Below are 18539 nucleotides of genomic sequence, written 5' to 3'. Positions count from 1 at the left end.
TGAGTAAAACATAGCTGAATGGTTTCCTGTTTCATTCCGCTGGAATTTAACCCCAACTTTTACATCCCCTCCCTTTACATCTATGCATATGACTTGAGACCCAGGAGAGGGTCTTCTCTGTGGTGGCCCCTACACTGTAGGACTCTCTCCTTGCAGAGGTGCACCTGACACATTCATTTGATAGTTTTCACTGCATTTTGGAAGACTTGCCTCTTTCTCCTGGCTTTTGACAGTTGTTTTGTGGGACACACCTCATTTGTTTAATTGCACTGTTCTGGTTATTACAAGTTTTACTCTTTTTTGCAGTTGTGATTGTTTAATGATTTTTTTCAAGTAACTCTCTGCCCTGGGACCTTATGGCAAATAACTGAGGATCACACTCCATGGATGTGACGGTTCATGGCAGGCACAAGAAGCAGGGCCTTTTTTGGTGGTGGCTCCCCTATGTGACATGCTCTTCCCCTTGAGACTCACACCAGTGGCTCCCTTCTAACCTTTAGGAAGTAAATTCTTCACTGGGCTTGTGAGGACTAAGTTTATTTTAGCCATGCCATCCAAAGAAGCTAAACTTTTATCAGGACAGATAAAAGTACGTACCTTATTCACACTGTGAATAGTTAAACCACAGAATTCACTACCACAGGATGGATGCTTTTAAAAAGAGGATTAGAGAAATGCATTGAGGATAAGGCTATCAACAGCTACAAGCCATGATGGCAGTGTCCTACTTCCAGTGTCGGAGGGAGTATGCCTCTGAATAGCAGCAGGTGGGGAACGTGAGCAAGACAGTGCCATTGCACTCATACTCCGCTTGCTGGCTTCCCAGAGGCATCTAGTTTGCCCCTGTGAGAACAGGATGTTGAACTAGGTGGGTTTTTGACTTGGTCCAGCTGGGCTCTTACTATGTTCTAATCTGTACCTTATTTTAAAGCGGCATTTTATTATTTTAATGTGGGTTTTGCATGGAGTTTACTGGAGCCGGCAATTGCTTTGGAGACCCAAAAACAGGTGGAAAGGAAGCACAGTGTTCTGTGGGATAGTGGTAACATTTATTTAAGAATTCCCCCAATGATCAGTAAAAAGAATCTGGTAACTTTTAATACGTTGAATAAACACAGGCGTGCTAGGAAAGAGGTTTGTTTTACAAAGGCAAGGCTGGTTCTTTCCCCAAGTTTGTTTGATATGGGGCAGCTTTAGGCCTTTGAATGAATAAGCAGAAGCCACTCCACCGTCACTCTGTAACGACAGCAAGCTGGAATGGTCCTGCTCAGATAATTAGGAACATTAGATGCCCCTAAAGCTCACAAAAATATGGTTGCTATGTAAGACCTACTCTGGTCCCTTGTGGCTCTGAACAGGTGCGTGACAGAAGAGAAATGTCAGCAGGCGAAACTTTCCACTGTTACTGCATCTTGGTAGCAGGGGAGCCTCAGCTGTTACACGCACCCTGCCTCACATGTAGCTGGGATCCCTGCCAGAAAGAAACGGCAGCAGCTCCTAAACAAAAAGACATCCTAGTGAGTGAGCTTCAGATCCCCAAGATATGACTAAATAAAGCAAAACACAAATACTTTGAGTGTCTGGGGGTATGGCCTCCTCCTCCTCCATCATCCTTATCAAGCCAAAGCATTTCCCAGGAAATCAACACATTCCTCGTCTCTGGGGTAATGCAGAGGCTGGAGTCTGAATGATTCATTGAGTTTGCAAAGGCTGCGTGCCTGGGCATATTCTGTTCAATTAATCAGTGGACGACCACAGCTTTTTACAAACTAGCATTATGGGGGAGAGTGGATCAATGATGCATTACGACTTTCCTAATGAGTTCCTGTGACTTCGCAAGTGCTGGGACTTCAGTTGGATTTGAAGGCCGCTCCTACGGATTTTGGGAAAGTGCCTTGATCTATTCACTCCCTGCCACTGATTGTTCACCTGGAAGGGCCATAAATTAGTGGCTATAGCATTTTGTGTGCTGTCCCAGACAACTCCAGATAAGATAGGGAAAGACTCCTGTCTGAAAACTTAATCGAGAGACACTGCCAGTCTGATTAGACCAAAGCTGGGGAACCTTTTTTTCCAGCTCGAGGGCCATATTTCCTGCTGAGCAACCTTTGAGGGGCCATATAGCAGTCGCTGGCAGTGCCAGGGGCAAAAATGGGAAGAGCAATGAATGTAAATTTTACCTTAATAAATATTTAAGATCTCTTTCCACCTCCATCCCCCAGCTGGGAAAACCTTACACTGAAGACAGCATAACACCTTTTATATTGTTCAACTGTAGGCCTGCATTTTAATCATTGTTGTAAGCTGCTCTGAGCAATGCAAATGAAAGGGCAGGTTATAAATCTTTCAAATAAATAATAAGAATCCAGAAGTCAGATAATGCTTTCCTTTCAGAAGCCATTAGCAGAGCACGCAATGCTGCTTTCATGTGCCCAGGTGATTATAAAGCCCACATATCTGGGAAGGAAGCAGAGTGTAGCAAACTTTGGAAGCCAGTATTTCAGTGCACTTAGTGGGAACCCCTGCGAGCAGAAAACAAAGGTAATGCTAACAGGGTTTGAAAAGCAGAGAGAAGAGGCAACCTGCATTATGCCTTTGACTCTATTGGCCCATCACGCCTTCTGCTCTTTTCTGAGCAATCAACCTAAACATGAATATCAGCAAAGCTGTTAGTTAAATGCAAGCCAAGCAATATCTCCATCTGTAGAATGTTTTCCAATTGACAATAAAATGCAAGTTGCCACTACATTAAAATCTCCTCTATGCACTGCACTCAACACACACTCATCATTTGGCATCATCAGAGGACTTCAGATCATTACACAAAGAGGGAGGGTGGGCCCAGCCAACTGCATGACAGGCCAAGGTTTAGGGTGAAATGAAAGCTGTTTCCTGAGAGCAGAAATTTTTAAAGCGGCCACCTCAGATAATGATGCATTCATATTCCGGGCTCTGTTCTGCCTTCTACCTTCCAAAGCAGTATAGTCTAGATTTCAGAACCAGGAGAATTCCTCCATGCTACAACAACTAGGTGTTAAATTTAGCTCTACTAACAGTTGTCACATTGGGTGTGGGGAACCTGTAGCCCTTTGGCTGCAGTTAAGACTCCCATCAGCCCCAGTCAGAATAGACACATCTGGACTACATACTCGGAATCACAAATCATTACAAAAGCCGTACTTATTTCATTGGTTTTATTTTCAAGGTGATGGGGGGGGGGGAAGGAGCAAGGAAATGCAGGTGGTCAGCTAAACATTTTTTTCTCCCAACATAAAACCTCAAACCATTTCTGCTTAAAATGTAGAATGTGTTATAAATAAAGGTTAAGCTAATACAGGGTCCGTAGGAATAGAAAAGACAAACAAAATACATGTAAAATAATGACAAGGAAGATGCCACACCCCTTCTCCATCAAGAGGTAAATGAAGAGAGAAAAAGAAAAAAGAAAACCCTAAACTGACACATGTAAGCATTTTAAGACTCTTTTATGCTACAGTATTATATTACAAGCCTTTTCCGAATGGGCAAAAGTGGCTCAGTACTAAGTGTAACTGTTTGAAACTCACTTTATAAAGACTGTTTGCATGACATAAAGGACGTTAACAAACAGGAGTGCCTCCCATAAAAGACTTTCAGGCATGTTCATGAGCAATTCCTAATCATTTCAACACAGCTTTGAGTTGAGCTGTGTCCCATCATATTTGTGTGTTTATTATTATTTTTAACTTCTGCAGTGCTTAAATACAACTATACCATCACAAAATGGCTGCAGTCAGATGCAACAACAAATTTCAGACTCACACATTCCCTTCCTCCATGGGAGGGGAGATTAAAACTTCTCTTGCAAGCTTACAGTAAACCACAGTTCACCGTTTCGTCTGATCCCTGGCAAACTATGATTTCTGCAAACCAGAATCCCCAGACAGGTCCAGACAAAATAGAAACTATGGTTTTCTGCAAAACATGTAGGAGCAAGGGAGAAGGTGAAGACGGAGTTCATGAGCCTGAGGCCAAAAGCTGTTGCGCTCATAACTATGTCTGAATGTAGTCAGTAAAATGAGAGGAGCTGAAATTCATAGTTGTAATCTTGTTTATACCACATGGGTGTGCATTTGTACACAAGTTACAAGGTTCTTCTAACCACAAGGTTAAGAGAAGCACTCCTGAAACAAACAACAAGAACAAAGAACAATCCTGCAACTCACTTTTTTTTTTAACCACTTCAAGACACAACGAGCCCTTGGTATGGGCAAACCACTCATGGTGAAAAACGACCAGGCTCATTACATTTGAGTCTGATAGGCAGAAAAATTGCAGCATTCTCAGAACGACAGAGAAACTTGGCAGCATCTGGTGGGTATATTGCTTGTCAAGCTATTGTTTTCTTCCTGTGCAGCATGTCATAGCAACAAGTACGGTGGCACACAACACCCAGCAGTTAGCACTTAGAACAACAGCTCTCAAACTGGCCACGTATTTTCACTTATAGTTATAGATTTGATTCTTTAAAAAATAAAACTAGCAATTAACTCTCTGGAAGATATTTCATAAATCTTAAATCTTTTAAAAATTACTCTCTAAAGGTTATAAAAGGTTAGTCAAAACTTTTTAATATGAATAGCTTGGATAAGTGGATCTAGTTCCCGGCTGGAGAATTACAGCAACGTATTATGCCGAGGAGGAGAAGAGTCCACAGAGGAATCTGCAAACTACGGTTGGAACCTCAAGGATTCTCATTAAAAAGATTTGACTGCATAGTGACACATCCTTTTTCTCTCTCTCTCTCTCCCAAGTGATGTGTCTCACTCATTGGCTTTCCACATCACTTGAAGGAACCGTTTTAGTACTTTATTTACATTCAAAAAGTATTCATCTCCCCCTTTTGTTTCTTCTTCAGCACAGTGGAAATGCCAACAAATCAAGTCAATGGGAGACTCCCTAGCAGAGGTGCAGGACAGCTTTATTAATCTCTGGATTTGTCCAATCATTCCGGATGTCATCCAAATGATTATCAAAATCTACTAGTGTTTCATAGGACCGGCTGTCCAGAAGTGAGGCAGAGATCCTCTGGGCTTCTGACCAGTCTTCACAGTAATCACTAGGAAGCAAGAAAAAAGTAAAGAATTAATGGTCCTCAGGAGGAACCAACCACTGTCCACTGGGGTGAAAGCAAAGGAACAATCTATCAGCAATGCATAATGACAAGCAAAGGGTCAGCTACACTACTAACTAAAACAAAAACAAAAAACACTGCAGTCAAAATGACTCACCCTGAGGAAACCTGGGAGTTACAAGAGAGGTGCACCTGTTTGAAGTATTTGCTAGACAGCCCTCACAGAGCTACAATTCACACAGAGACCTTATTCAGATGCAGTGCTACATCTATGACTTAAATGTTGCATTGATTAATTCGCTCACTTAACTTCCCTTCCCTCTCCCTTCTCTTCTTCCATCTCAGTCACAAGGAAATTCAAAGCTTATGCTTCTGTTTTTAACTAGGCACAGTACAGCATTATGTTCAAACCTGGACAAACAGTGGCCAGTCTTAGTAATGGTTTATTAAAAGAGGGCAACTATAAACCACGGTTTATGAATCTGGCTTGTTTCAGTGAAAGCTTCTGATTGCCTCCTCCTGCTCCTCTTGGTGGCACCTTCTCCAGCCTGATGCCCCCCTGACATTTTTTACTATGACTCCCAACAGGCTACTGCCAGCATGGCTGTGTTGGCTGATGGGAGTTGTAGTTCTACTATCTGGAGAGCACCAGGCTGGGAAAGGCTAGGATGAACAAGAGCTTAGTGTTGCATCCTAACAAGGCCAGTGGCAGGGGCGTAGAGAGGTATGACCCTTAAACTGTTTCACATACCATGGACAGGCCCTGCACATGATTTGTTCATGTTAGAAAAACTCTGGAGAGCAGAAAACCTTTCAAAAGCTGACTGTGATTAGTTCCCAATGGATACTACTCTGGTTGTTTCACATCTGAACCCTCCTTCCTCTCTTCCCCCTGCCCCACCTCCATGCCTAACAATTTCCTTTGGTAAGATGTTTCATACACTATGCTGCTGTTCTGAGTTTGTTGGCTTTGCAGTTTGAAATATTATTCAATTAGGCAGATCTGAAATTTTATTAGGTTAACACTGGATCTAGGTCACTGAAATGTTGTTCTTTATTTATCAAGTTGGTTTGGGGGTAATAGCAAAAAACTACTTTATTCAGCTGCCCAAACTGACTCCTCCAGATGTTTCAGAATAGAAGTCCCATCAGTCCCAGACAACCAGCACAGGTTGAAGAAGGCTGAATTAATTCATTGTTTGGATTTGCTGTGTGCTTGTATTGATTGTACATTATATATTTTTGCATTGACTGTTTCATACTCATAGCCAGCTGCTTATTTTGGAAGCATTCCAAACTCAGGCTTCGTTTCAAGGTAAAATATACTAAATATAAAAATGTAAATGCTGCTTAGGAGCAAAGGTCTGTTCTATGAATACTCACAAGTGCGGGTCTTTGCATCTCCATTTGTTTTCGTGATGTTCGTACACATGAACAGTTGGTTCTATGCACTCCATTGTAAATTTACTATTATCCACCTGATGCAGAACAGAGAGCGGGAACAGAAAGCTCAGTGGCAGAATGTCTGCTTTGCATGCAAAAGGTCTTAGGTTCAATCCCTGGCAGCTCCAAGTAGAACTGGGAAATGTTCCCCTGCCTGAATCCCTGAAGAACTACTGCCAGCCAGTGTAGGCCAGGTATGGGGAACACCTGTCCTCTCTACCTGGTTGTCAGTGCTCCCCCAAGTCCACACACCCTGTTGAACCACACCCTCCACCAATCCTGCTCTGCACCCTCCTTGAGTGTTTTTGCCTGACTGGAATGCTACCTTGAATGCAGATCATACTTCTTGCTTGTCTGGATGGAAGATAAAGAGGCCTACTGTACAAAGGTAAAATTCACAGCTGCTGCTCCACCGACTTTTGCCTCTGGCTCTTGGAAGGTTACTTAAGAGGGAATGCAGCCTTTGAGCCGAAAAAGATTCCCCACCCCGGTGTAGACAACAGTGAGGTAGATTAACCAATGCTTTGAATCTGTAGAAGGGAGCTTCCTATTCAGAAAAGCATTCTCACCTAGACAAACACACTGGAACAACCTTACAATTTATGCACTGGAAATGGACTCCTGAAATTAAGTTGGAAATGTGGAGAATGAACTAGAAACGTACTCCTGTTAAAGAAGTGGTTTTCAAACTTTCCACCTTCAGGGAACTCTTTCCAGCTTGTTTTGTCTGCTGAGGAATCCATGATGGTCAGCCACAGACACCTAGCAGGTTGCAAAGGATACTTGGGCATGTTTTAAGGGCACACACTTGTTTAATGGAAGGCATTATTTCGGCCTGTTAACCATTGCTCCATGGTGACAGAATGCAATCTAGAACACACCCAACAGTTTCCCTGCAGCTGTACACTGCAGGTATAAATCTCGTAGTGATGGGGAAACAAACTTTCAAGGAAATAAGCATCATCATTATTAATTCAGTTTACTATTCAATTAATATGATCAGGATGGCAGCCAATAAAACAGTATTAAAACAATCCACACTAAAACAATAGCTGGTTGCTAATTCTCAAATAGCCAGGGCCTCAAAAAGCATCGCTGACAGTGATCTCAATACAAAGACACATAGTTGTAGAGCAGGGGTGGGGAACCTTTTTCAGTCCAGGGGCCACATTCTCTTCCAAGCAATCTTCTGAGGGCCACCTGGGGCCAGAGGCCAAAGTGGGGAAATTAATATGAATTTTACCTTTGCAGAACAGGCTACTTACTTCACTCTCAAGACACCTCTCTCTAGTCTCCATCCAGGCAAGCAAAGCTCAAGGACATTTTCCTGGTAGGCAAAAACACTTGTGGAGGGTGCAGAGCAGGGCTGGTGAGGGGCATGTCTTGGAAGAGTCCCAAAGGCCAGAGAGAAAGACCATATCCACTATGTAGTGGTTCCCAATCTCTTAGAGAGAAGGCAGTGATCAGAGTACCCAGGTCAGAAACAGCATAGGGCTTTGTCCAACATTACTTGTCTTCTTGTTTTACTTTAAATAAATGGAAGAAACTTGAGCAACTGAAGGATTTTCTGGAAAACAGTTCTGAAGAACACTGCTTTAGGGTGATGGTGTGACTTCATGGCAGCGAGGGAGGGTTGTATTACAAGACTTGCAAATAACTGAAGCACTTACATTTCAGAAAATGTAATCTAAGCAATTGATGTCATTAGCTATGGCCATGAAGTGTACACTAACTAAAGAAAAAAGGCAGCGGGGGGGGGGGCAGGGGAAGGATATTACGTACCATTATGAGGGCTGTGTCGTTGAAGCCTTCTGCAATCCTGGAGGCAACCTTTTCAGCAACCTGGTTTGGACTACAAAAAGCACACAAATTACTTACAATTCTGCTATTCTTCAAATCAATCATAATGAAATTGGAACACTTGAATGAAGAGATGTTGATAAGATGTCCGATGATGTGCTCAAGAGGAAACGTTTTATATGGCCTAAAGCAAGAATCGGGAACCTCTGGCCCTACAGACGTTGTTGCACAACATCTCCCTTCATCCCGAAAAACACTCATCACACTGGCTGGGACTTACTGGACTAGGAGTCCAACGACATCTGGAGGGCAACAGTTTCCTTAACCTTGGTCTAAAGCTAAACCAGATTTGAAATAAACTGATGGTGGCTGGGCATTGCCAGTCCTCTATTCTGTTCACTCATGCTGGCCAACCTCCTGTTCTTGTAACACAGAGACATGGTATATGGGCCTCATTGCATCAGGCATTAAGCAAAGCCTAAGAAATAAAAATAAGGCTTCTGCAACCAATCTGGTGCCTTCTGGATAATCTGGACTACAATTCCCATAGCATCAGGTCAGGGATAGCTGGCCTACACATTTAACTAAACCAATGGTAACAGCTTCCCCTTAAGGAGCCCTGGGAATTATTGTTTTGCAAGGCCACAAGCACAGCGCTACAGGAAGAATTTGCTACTAGGTGTTTTGTTAGCCTCTGATTCGGTTCTTTCTCTCTCTCTCTCTCCAAGCCGCTCTCCCTTTATGTGGCTCACGTCCATTTTTGAATGGGTCGCAGCAACATACCTGGCATCTTTCAGACGTTCATTAGCTTGATAGTACCCGGCTATTACATAGCTATTCTCTTTGCACCATGAATCAATCTGAAAGAGGACATAAATAAAAAATCTGTAAGCATTCAAAACTCAAAGCACTGGCTAACGTCATGCAGACCGGAGGGCAGGGGGTGATAGCTAGTGAATTAGTGGATTGAAATAGCCACTTTATACCTATTAGCATGGGAAAACATGTCTCCCTTTTGAGAGCTGTTGCAAGGACAAAATGAAAACCTTTGGGCTGCCAGGGTACTAGGTAAAAAATCTATTTCTCAAATGAAGCATTATTGCTGTTAATCATTTCATAAAAGACTTTAAATGTATGTTCTATACAACATATAACTTGCTCTCCTACCCCGGTGAAACTGGCCACAATTATGTATATTTATGTTATTTATATTGATAGAATTTCTATAATGCCAAATCATAGAATCCAATGGTGGCATTAAAACATGATTTCTTTTTTTAAAAAATGAAGGGGTTAAGGTCACTGGCCAATAAAATAAAATAAACAGCTGCCAAGGCCTATTGGCATAAGTCTTTAAGAGACGCTTGAAACTCAAAAGTGATGATGCCTGAGGAATCTTTGCTGGAGTGTTCCACAGCACAGAATCAGCAACACTAAATGCCTGACTTCTAGTTAACACAAGTTGGGCCTCTGTAATACAGGGAACATTTTATTTCCATTGTACAAAATGTGAACTGGGTGGCCACGGACAATCTGCAGGGGAGGTGGGACAAATTCGGGACTCCTGGATATCAGCCCAACCCCCTCATAAAGCTGTGGAAAGCCACCTCGATGAGCTGTCTCCAAGTCCTACTCAGAGGAGAAACACTGAAATTAAATATCTAAATTTAGTCATGCCCACTAATTTCAAAGGATCTATTGAGTAGAACTTAGAAAGATATAAAAGGTTTTATCAAACTATCAGTGCAGTGGATGCAGGAGATCTGCGTTCAAAGTTATCACTTTGGTCCTGGATTTAATTGTGTGTTTTTCTTAAGACATTCACACAGTCTCAGCCTGCCATGCAGACAGTGATCTACTAGGGGCTGCTGAAAGTGGTCAAAGCAAACACCATGAAATGCTTTTACTAACTGTAAGTGCTATATGAGTACGGCAAGGCTGTATATTGTCTCCCTGCTTATTTAACTTATATGCAGAATTCATCATGCGAAAGGCTGGGCTGGATGAATCCCAAGCCGGAATTAAGATCGCCGGATGAAAAATCAACAACCTCAGATATGCAGATGACACAACCTTTATGGCAGAAAGTGAGGAGGAATTAAAGAACCTTTTAATGAGGGTGAAAGAGGAGAGCGCAAAATATGGTCTGAAGCTCAGCATCAAAAAAACGAAGATCATGGCCACTGGGACCATCACCTCCTGGCAAATAGAAGGGGAAGAAATGGAGGCAGTGAGAGATTTTACTTTCTTGGGCTCCATGATCACTGCAGATGGTGACAGCAGTTACAAAATTAAAAGACGACTGCTCCTTGGGAGAAAGGCGATGGCAAACCTAGACAGCATCTTAAAAAGCAGAGACATCACCTTGCCAACAAAGGTCCGTATAGTTAAAGCCATGGTTTTCCCAGTAGTGATGTACGGAAGTCAGAGCTGGACCATAAAGAAGGCTGATCACCAAAGAATTGATGCTTTTGAATTATGGTGCTGGAGGAGACTCTTGAGAGTCCCATGGACTGCAAGAAGATCAAACCTATCCATTCTTAAGGAAATCAGCCCTGAGTGATCACTGGAAGGACAGATCGTGAAGCTGAGGCTCCTGTACTTTGGCCACCTCATGAGAAGAGAAGACTCCCTGGAAAAGAGCCTGTTGGGAAAGATTGAGGGCACAAGGAGAAGGGGACGACAGAGGACGAGATGGCTGGACAGTGTTCTCGAAGCTACAAACATGAGTCTGACCAAACTGCGGGAGGCAGTGGAAGACAGGAGTGCCTGGCGTGCTCTGGTCCATGGGGTCACGAAGAGTCGGACACGACTAAACAACAACAAGTGCTATATGCCTGCCATAGCAATTCCTTTCCTTTACAGATAAGTTGGGATTCCTGAAGCCCAACCTGGTTGACAGACACATGGAAAAGACAAGCCAGAGAAGGGGTTTTATAGAGAAGTAAAATATGACAGCAGAGGTATGCATAAGGAAGGGGAGAGACCATCTTGCCCTTCCTCTGGTCACTTCATTAAGCATGGAAGTGAAGGGGCAAAATGAGTGGAGAGGGGTCTTAGGATGTGTGTAGAAACTTCATGGGGGGTGGGAAGAGGACAGATGGCACAAGTCAGAGTGGAGGGAACTCCTTGTTCTTTTGTCCCCTACCCGCTGTGCAGAATGAAGGGCTGGTGGACTCTGGACTTGCTAGTACTCTCATGGGAGGAGAAGGGGCAAGAAAACTGGTCACCAGCCCCACTCTAAAAGACCCACATTTAAACTGCCCAGCAACCAGGGCTGTGGGCTTTAGCAGAAAGAGCAACATGATCCTCCATTGGTGATAAGGTGCAGATTCTATTGTGTCTACTCTGCACTTCCACCCCTGCTGCAACAGTCACTTTAATTAGTGAAGATATTTGCATAAAACTCTTTATCATTTTATCCTAATGTATCATCTGATCTGCTACAAAGCTTTGTTAAAATACCCAGTGAGAATTAAAGGGGCAAATTCATCTTGGGTGTTATGAGGCAGGATTTAAAGTGCTGTATTTATCCATATCAGATTTTGGCCCAGTTTCAGTGGCTTTTGAATATATCCCCATATTTGCTACTCACAATAAATGTAATTGATTAAGATAATCCAGTGATTTTGGGAGGTGGAAAAACGAGCTAGCAATTGTGCTTTTTGCTGTCAACTACTATCTTAAAAAAATGGGGGGAGGGGGAATTAAGTGGATTGCAGAACGTTTTGGATGCTGAATTCCAGCTTCCTGCAAAACACATCAATCTCATGGTTAGCAGAATAATTACAGCCCTGAATTAAACTGTCTAAAAGCAGAACGAAGCTACACAAATAATCTCTTCTAAAAGAATGACATGGATTTATGTGTTTCATTAAATTGTCATTTGCTGGCATTGTTATACTTAAAGAGCCAACTGCTGAAGTAATCATAACCCCCATTTCAAGGGTTTATAGATGCCATTTTAATTGCCAGCAAGTTGAGATCTTTTAACTAAAAACTAAACACCCAGATAAAACATTCTTGCTCACAGCAAACATTAAGAAGCTGATCTGAAATTTTCCTTTTGTTATTCTATAGGAAGCTCAGTTTCTATTCAATTTTAGGGGAGCAACAGAGAGAGACAGCTCTGCTCTGGCTTGTTAGCAACAGGTTGTTTTTTAAAGTAACACTTTATTGGGTTTTATAAACAAGGATCATATGAATAACAAATTATACAAATAAATGGACCAAGTCTTCTCATGTCATTTGTACATCACAAAAATAGCATAATAAATTTGCAGGAATATCTACAACATATGCTTCATTATTATTGGTCAATTTTTCAAGTTCCTGGGTTTGTGAATTGATTTAAACAAAAACAAAGGGGAAATAGGATAGAACAGACGTAACAGGCTAAACGCCTAATCAGGAGCCCTTTTGGTTGTGCTTAGATTAAGTATGAGTAATAGTCATTTTTCCTCTTATGTTTCCAATGAAACAATATAAAGTGTTGTATATTAATGAGTGTGGGAGCACAGTTCAAAGTGAAAATAAAAATTTATGTTTACATTTTAATTTCAGTCAACCAGATTGAGCCAAATGCTGATGGGAGGTGGGGTCATTTTCAGGAATACTGGCATAAATTAGACCATACCAGGGTAAAGTCATCTTTCTTGATCTGTCCATCTGCCAGCTGTAATTTATTTCATAATCTTGCAAGGACGGCTGTTTCCCAAACTGAACCTCAAAGTTCAGTTCTTTGTCCTACAGCTATTTTTCCATTTTTGAATGTAATGACATTTTCTTAAGTGTAAGGAAAGCCATTTTATATTGGCAATGTATACACATCACCAAGCACGTGTACCTGCCTTAAAACAAGCATTGCCCTAACAGGCGATAAAGTTTCCTTATGACAGCTTAGTAGATGTGCCTTGCAGATGGCCAGGCACGGTTGGGAAGTAGTTCTCAAATTGCTCCTTGCAATTCCCAAGAGTTAACTGTCTCATTTGCCACAAGTGCATTTAGTCATTTGTGGCCTTAACACAAATGCACAGACAGCTTTCGCTGGGTTCTGTGCATGGCAGCTAGAGGCATTTTTTACTCCCAACAAATGGACAACTATCAACAAGCTTGGCCTAGTGACCCTTGGTTGGGCAGAGGAATCCATTTTAGCCTATTCCCGTGGCATATTTGCTTGGCTCATGTGGTTAATTCATCCTTTGTTGATTGGTTCATTGTGGCTTTAACTGTGTAAGCCTATCATTACGCATGGGGTGGTGGGAGGACTGGTATGTGAATCACCTTCCCTTAAAATAAGGCCTTGTGTGTTTTTTTCAGTTCTCTATTACTACTCTGCAACTCCTTAAGTATTCTTGTATTTTGACAATAACCTTAAAAGGACAGGATGTGAGCAAAGACTCTTCCTTGGACAAAATAAATATTTCACTGGGAACTTCTGCTTTCTACACTTCCTCTCAATACTGCAGCTCCTTCATGCACCTGCTTGGTTGCTCTTATCCTTTAGACTTCAATCTTTCTAATGATGGTCTCAGCACTGCACTTTGTGGCTTTTGGCTGGACATATAACCAGGACTGCTGGACCTAAGTTGATATACACATTTCATCTTCTGGCGTTTCTACTATCAATCAGCAAATAGGCTGTTAAATCTGAATGCCACTTACAAAACCACAAGGCAGCACAATAAAAAGTTTCCCAAATATGGATAAGCACCTTGGCTTTCTAAGACATCTCGCACTATCCTTGATTACGTTTGTCAAAGCTGCCACAAACAATATTTGCATGCCACATTGATTTGCTAATTGATTAAAGTTTGACAAATCCCAACTCAGCTTAAAATGCAGAAATACAATTTCTTCATAATTAGATTGTTTGAGGACTTGCGGCATTTCATGAATTCTGCAATTATTTCAATTTCCCATTAAAGCTACAAGCTGATTTTGCAAAGATTTCCATTTGGTAAAAGTCAGAGCTGCCACAATGCTCTGTATACCAAAGTGACTCACTGCCCTTAAAATTCAATGTCCATGGTGCTCTTCATTTACCTTTGTACTCAGCAACACAACTTATTCCATTGCTGCCCAGCCTCCTCTAGATGCTTTTGGTTTAAGTACTCTGATATCAGAGGGGCTGTGAACACGTTGGTTATTATCTGAAGAGATATCACAGGCTATGCACTGTCCAGGCGGCCAAAATGTTTATTATTTTCAATGCTTGATTTATAGTGCACCCATCAACAGATTCCCAGGGTGAATTACAAAAAAGTTTTTTTTAAACCACAACAAAAAATTAGAGCAGGAACATTAAAACATCATGTTAAAAAGCAGTAAAAAAATAATAATCAGCCAGCAAAACTAAAATGAACAGCAAGCACTGCAAAAACAATATGAAGAGCGCCCTTCCCAGACATAGCACCCTTCAGATGTTTTGACTACAATTTTCATGAGCCACAGTCAGCACAGCCATGCTGCCAGGGGTTGATGTAAGCTACAGTAAAAAATATCTGGAGGCCACCAAGTTGATAAAAACTAAAGATGAAAAAGCTGGGAGAAATGAAAAGATATTTGGTGCCAAAATGTCATCAAGGTAGATGATATGTTAGCATTCCAAAGTTGGGTTCCCATCACTGTGTAGGTCCTTTCTCCTATAGCCACCCACTGCCCTTAGATGGTGGGAGCTCAAAAAGAAAAGCCTCCTTTGAAGATCTTGGTATACTGTATAGGCAGACACATGTTGAGACAATAGGTCTTTCAAGGTATTGTGGTGTGATGCTGTGAAATATTTAACACAAGGACCTTTGTACATTTAGCAGTTGTGTTGCCAAGGACCGTTGGGCAGGTGCAGCTTTTCAACCCCCCTGCTGTCCTGTAACTGCTGAAAGTTCAACTTCTACAAACCAATGAAAAAAGTATAGAGGTGCTAACTTTGGAAGCATAATCTCCTCTGTGCTAGATAATGGGAAGGGTTATTAACAGGTAACATGCTGAAGGGATATGGTCAGATGCCCCTGGGAAGGCCACATATCAGCCCCCCTCTATTGTTTGTCCTCTGCATGCATGTGATATCCAAAGGTATGCTGCCTGATCATCTGTGAATTTGTGTAGAAGGCAGCCTTCCCCAGCCTGGTGTCCTCCAGATGTTTAGAAATACACCTCCCACAACCCCCAAATTCTGACCAACTAGAGTTTGAGGGAGTTATGCAAAAATCTGGAGGACAGTTAGGGGATGTTATTATAACGGTTCATCTAGTACCGCACCCTCAATTTCTCATAGTGGGTGGATGTTTAAGGAAAGCCCAAAAGAAGCCCCCCAGCAGCTGTCTTTCTAAGGCATCCTGCCTCTTCACGGGGAGGTTATATATAGGCCAGCATCCTGTTTCCAACATTGGCCAGCCATAAGTTTTTTGAGAAGCACAGAGGTAGCAGTTGCCTTCCTCATCTGTCCCGTTATGTGGCATATTGAACTATATTGCCTACAGACAGGGAGGCCCCATTTAGTTCTTATAGTCAACAGCATTCAACGGACATATCTACCATGAATTAAGGCAACAGACCCCTTGCTTTGCTGTTTGCTCCCTCCCCCCAATCTTATATTTAGAAGTATATTACCTCAGCAGTTAATAAAGGCCTTAAATCAACTGCATCACATGTAGAAGCAAGGCCCCAGGCTTAATTCCTGGTGTTCCCAGCCAGACAATGTCAACAGTACTGAGGTAGAGAAACCAGCTGAGGTAGAGAAACCAACTGACAACTTCCTATGTTAACCCTTCATTCAGACCCATGAGAACTGGAACCTTACTTTTAGGGGGAGGGCTGTGGAAGACCCCATGATTTATATACAGAAAGACCCAGGCTCAATCCCTGGAGTCTCCAGGTAAGGCTAGGAATGACCCCTGCCTGAAATCCTGCCAGACAGATAATACTGAGCTAGATGAAGTGAGGATTTGACGTTCACTATAAGGCATAGAAGCTCTATTCACAGGGAAGCCTTCCCCAAAAGCAGCAAACAAGTTAAGGACCAGTTTCCTATTGAGAAGGAAAGAAACACAAGAAGCTGCTTTATATTGAGTCTTAGTACTGTCTACACTGACTGGCAGCAGGCTCCCCAGGGTTTCAGACTGGCAGGAGTGTATGCTTTCCCAGCCCCTACCTGGAGATGCTGCTGGGGACTGGACCAGAAACCTCCTGCATGTAAAGCAGATGCGCTACCATGGAGTTAAGACGCTTCCCCTAAAAGTAATATAAGACACTAATCCTCATGGTTGTGAATAAAAGGTTTAAATGAGAATATGGGAAGTGGCCTTACACTGAGTCAGGCCACTGCCACATTTAGCTCAGCGCTTACTGTCTGGCAGTGGCTCTCTAAGGTTTTAGACAGGGAGGAGTCTTTCCCAGCCCCTGGGAAACTGAACCAAGAACTTTCTCCTTGGAGAGCAGGTGCTCGACCACGGGGTTAGTGTCCTTCCCTAAAATCAAAGCAAGATACTAGTCCTCGTGGTTCTGAATGATGACAATATGAGGCCTTTATACCGCGTTAGACCCATTGGTTCATCTGTCTAGCTCAATTTACTGTCGACGCCGGCTTTCTGCCCCCAACCCCACCCGCTTGGCAGCCCCCCCGGCCCACCCACCAGCGTGAGCGCCACCTCCAGCATGGGCGCCAGGGCGAGGCTGCCATGGAAAAGCGGGATGCAGTCCACGAAGAGCGCGTGCGCCGGCAGGTGAGGCCCCGTCGGCTCCCTCTCCCGGCCTCGCTGCTGCTGGTGGTGCTGCGGCTGCTTCTCGGCCACCAAGAGCCCGTTGACGGCGCAGTGCGGATACTTGGCGCCGTGGAGCACCATCTTGCAGTAGGCCTGCGTGCTCAGCTTCATCTTGGCCGGGGCCCCGCCTCAGTCAGCACAGCCGTCGCCGCTGCTGTTTCCTCCTCCTCATGGGGCCCCGCTCGGCAGGGGCAGCTCCGGCCTCCCTCACGACCACCGCCGCTGCCCGCTTCCGGCTCCACGGGCCCGCCGCCAAGCACTGGCCGTAAAGCTGGGAACGGGGAGGAGGAGGAGCGGTGCAAAAGTGTCGCGAAAGGAGCCTCTCCAAGTCTCATAGCTGAAGTACAGAGGAAGGGTGGCGAAGGCCCTTCTAGCCCCATATCTATGGTCTTCTCTAGTTCCGCCTTCTTTACCTCCCGTCATACCTCGCGGCGAAAAAAGCCAACCTAAAGTTGTTCCTTTTTTTTGGAACGCATAGAGTTACGGCTCCATTGTCTACAAACAAGGTTGCTCAGTTATTTTTGACGGCCCTCTCCCGTTTCCCCCCCTGTCTTATGTGGGATAAAAGAGGCAAGAGATTCCGAGGAGGAAAACTCTTTGTCTTTTTTTGGGTGGCATCTAAAAAGCTAACAAATTTTATTATGGCATAAGCATGCATCTGATACGGTGGGCTCTAGTCCACGAAAGTTTATGGCACAATTTCTACTAATCTTAAGATGCTACAACACTTTTTGCGCACTCTCTCTTCTTTTGCTGCAATAGACTTGAGGAGTTGCAATCCTAACGCCACTTACCTGGGAGTAAGAACCACAGAATTCAAGGAGACTTGCTTCTGAGTAGACATTGTTAAGGATTGCTCTGTTACTCCTCTGGAAAGTGGAGAAAATAAAGGACTTTAGCGTAGCTACATTACTATTAGGCGGGATATCTCTCCCTGCCCGTAGAAGCAAAGAGAGCAGTTAATTGAGATCTTATTTATTGTGAACTGCACTTTGGAAACTTACTCTCCCTCGCCCTCCTAAACAGAAAAAAGGAAGAGTGACATGCACAATTGTCTGAAAAACCACCTCCTAAGTTGCTTTTGAGTTTTGCCTTTCCTTCTTCCAATAAAAAAACTTTTGGAGTTTTTGGTAGAGAGCATTGCTACCCAATCACAGGTAAACAACAGTTCTATATACAGTTCTGTACCTTTTCTATAGCAGACTTCACTAGCCCTGTGCCCTACACGTTTTGGATACTAGTAGTTTAGGGTAGAAAAGACAAGGAGCGACTTGTGTCTAAGGTTATTCACGGTGCGAAGTAAGTGGATAGAGAGAAGATTCTCTCTTTTCATTCTGGAAGGTCAATTCAGTGAAGCTGGATGTTCTTGATGTTAACGCGGAAATCACCCCATGGGGTAAACGATACCTGGTTACTTTACATTT

The 18539-nt window shown here is 43.1% G+C and overlaps 1 protein-coding gene across 2 annotated transcripts; it reads right to left on the bottom strand.

The window, feature by feature from the left end:
• Positions 1-3180: 3180 nt before the first annotated feature.
• EMC8 (ER membrane protein complex subunit 8) lies at positions 3181-18463 on the bottom strand. 2 transcript variants are annotated; one of them, XM_083451983.1, is made up of 6 exons: positions 18407-18463; positions 17910-17984; positions 9140-9216; positions 8339-8408; positions 6497-6591; positions 3181-5098 (listed from the first exon to the last, which is right to left on the bottom strand). In XM_083451983.1, exons 1-6 carry the CDS (start codon positions 18446-18448, stop codon positions 4939-4941), a joined length of 519 nt encoding a protein of 172 aa, XP_083308109.1. In that variant the 5' UTR covers positions 18449-18463; the 3' UTR covers positions 3181-4938. The 2 variants fall into 2 exon arrangements, with proteins under 2 accessions (XP_083308109.1, XP_083308108.1); XM_083451982.1 differs by lacking the exons at positions 17910-17984; positions 18407-18463 and adding an exon at positions 16987-17494.
• Between the last annotated feature and the right edge of the window lie 76 nt (positions 18464-18539).

The sequence above is a fragment of the Podarcis tiliguerta genome (assembly GCF_965153285.1).
Source record: "Podarcis tiliguerta genome assembly, chromosome: 8".
Lineage (NCBI taxonomy): Eukaryota > Metazoa > Chordata > Lepidosauria > Squamata > Lacertidae > Podarcis > Podarcis tiliguerta.
This window is presented reverse-complemented; position numbering and strand designations above follow the sequence as displayed.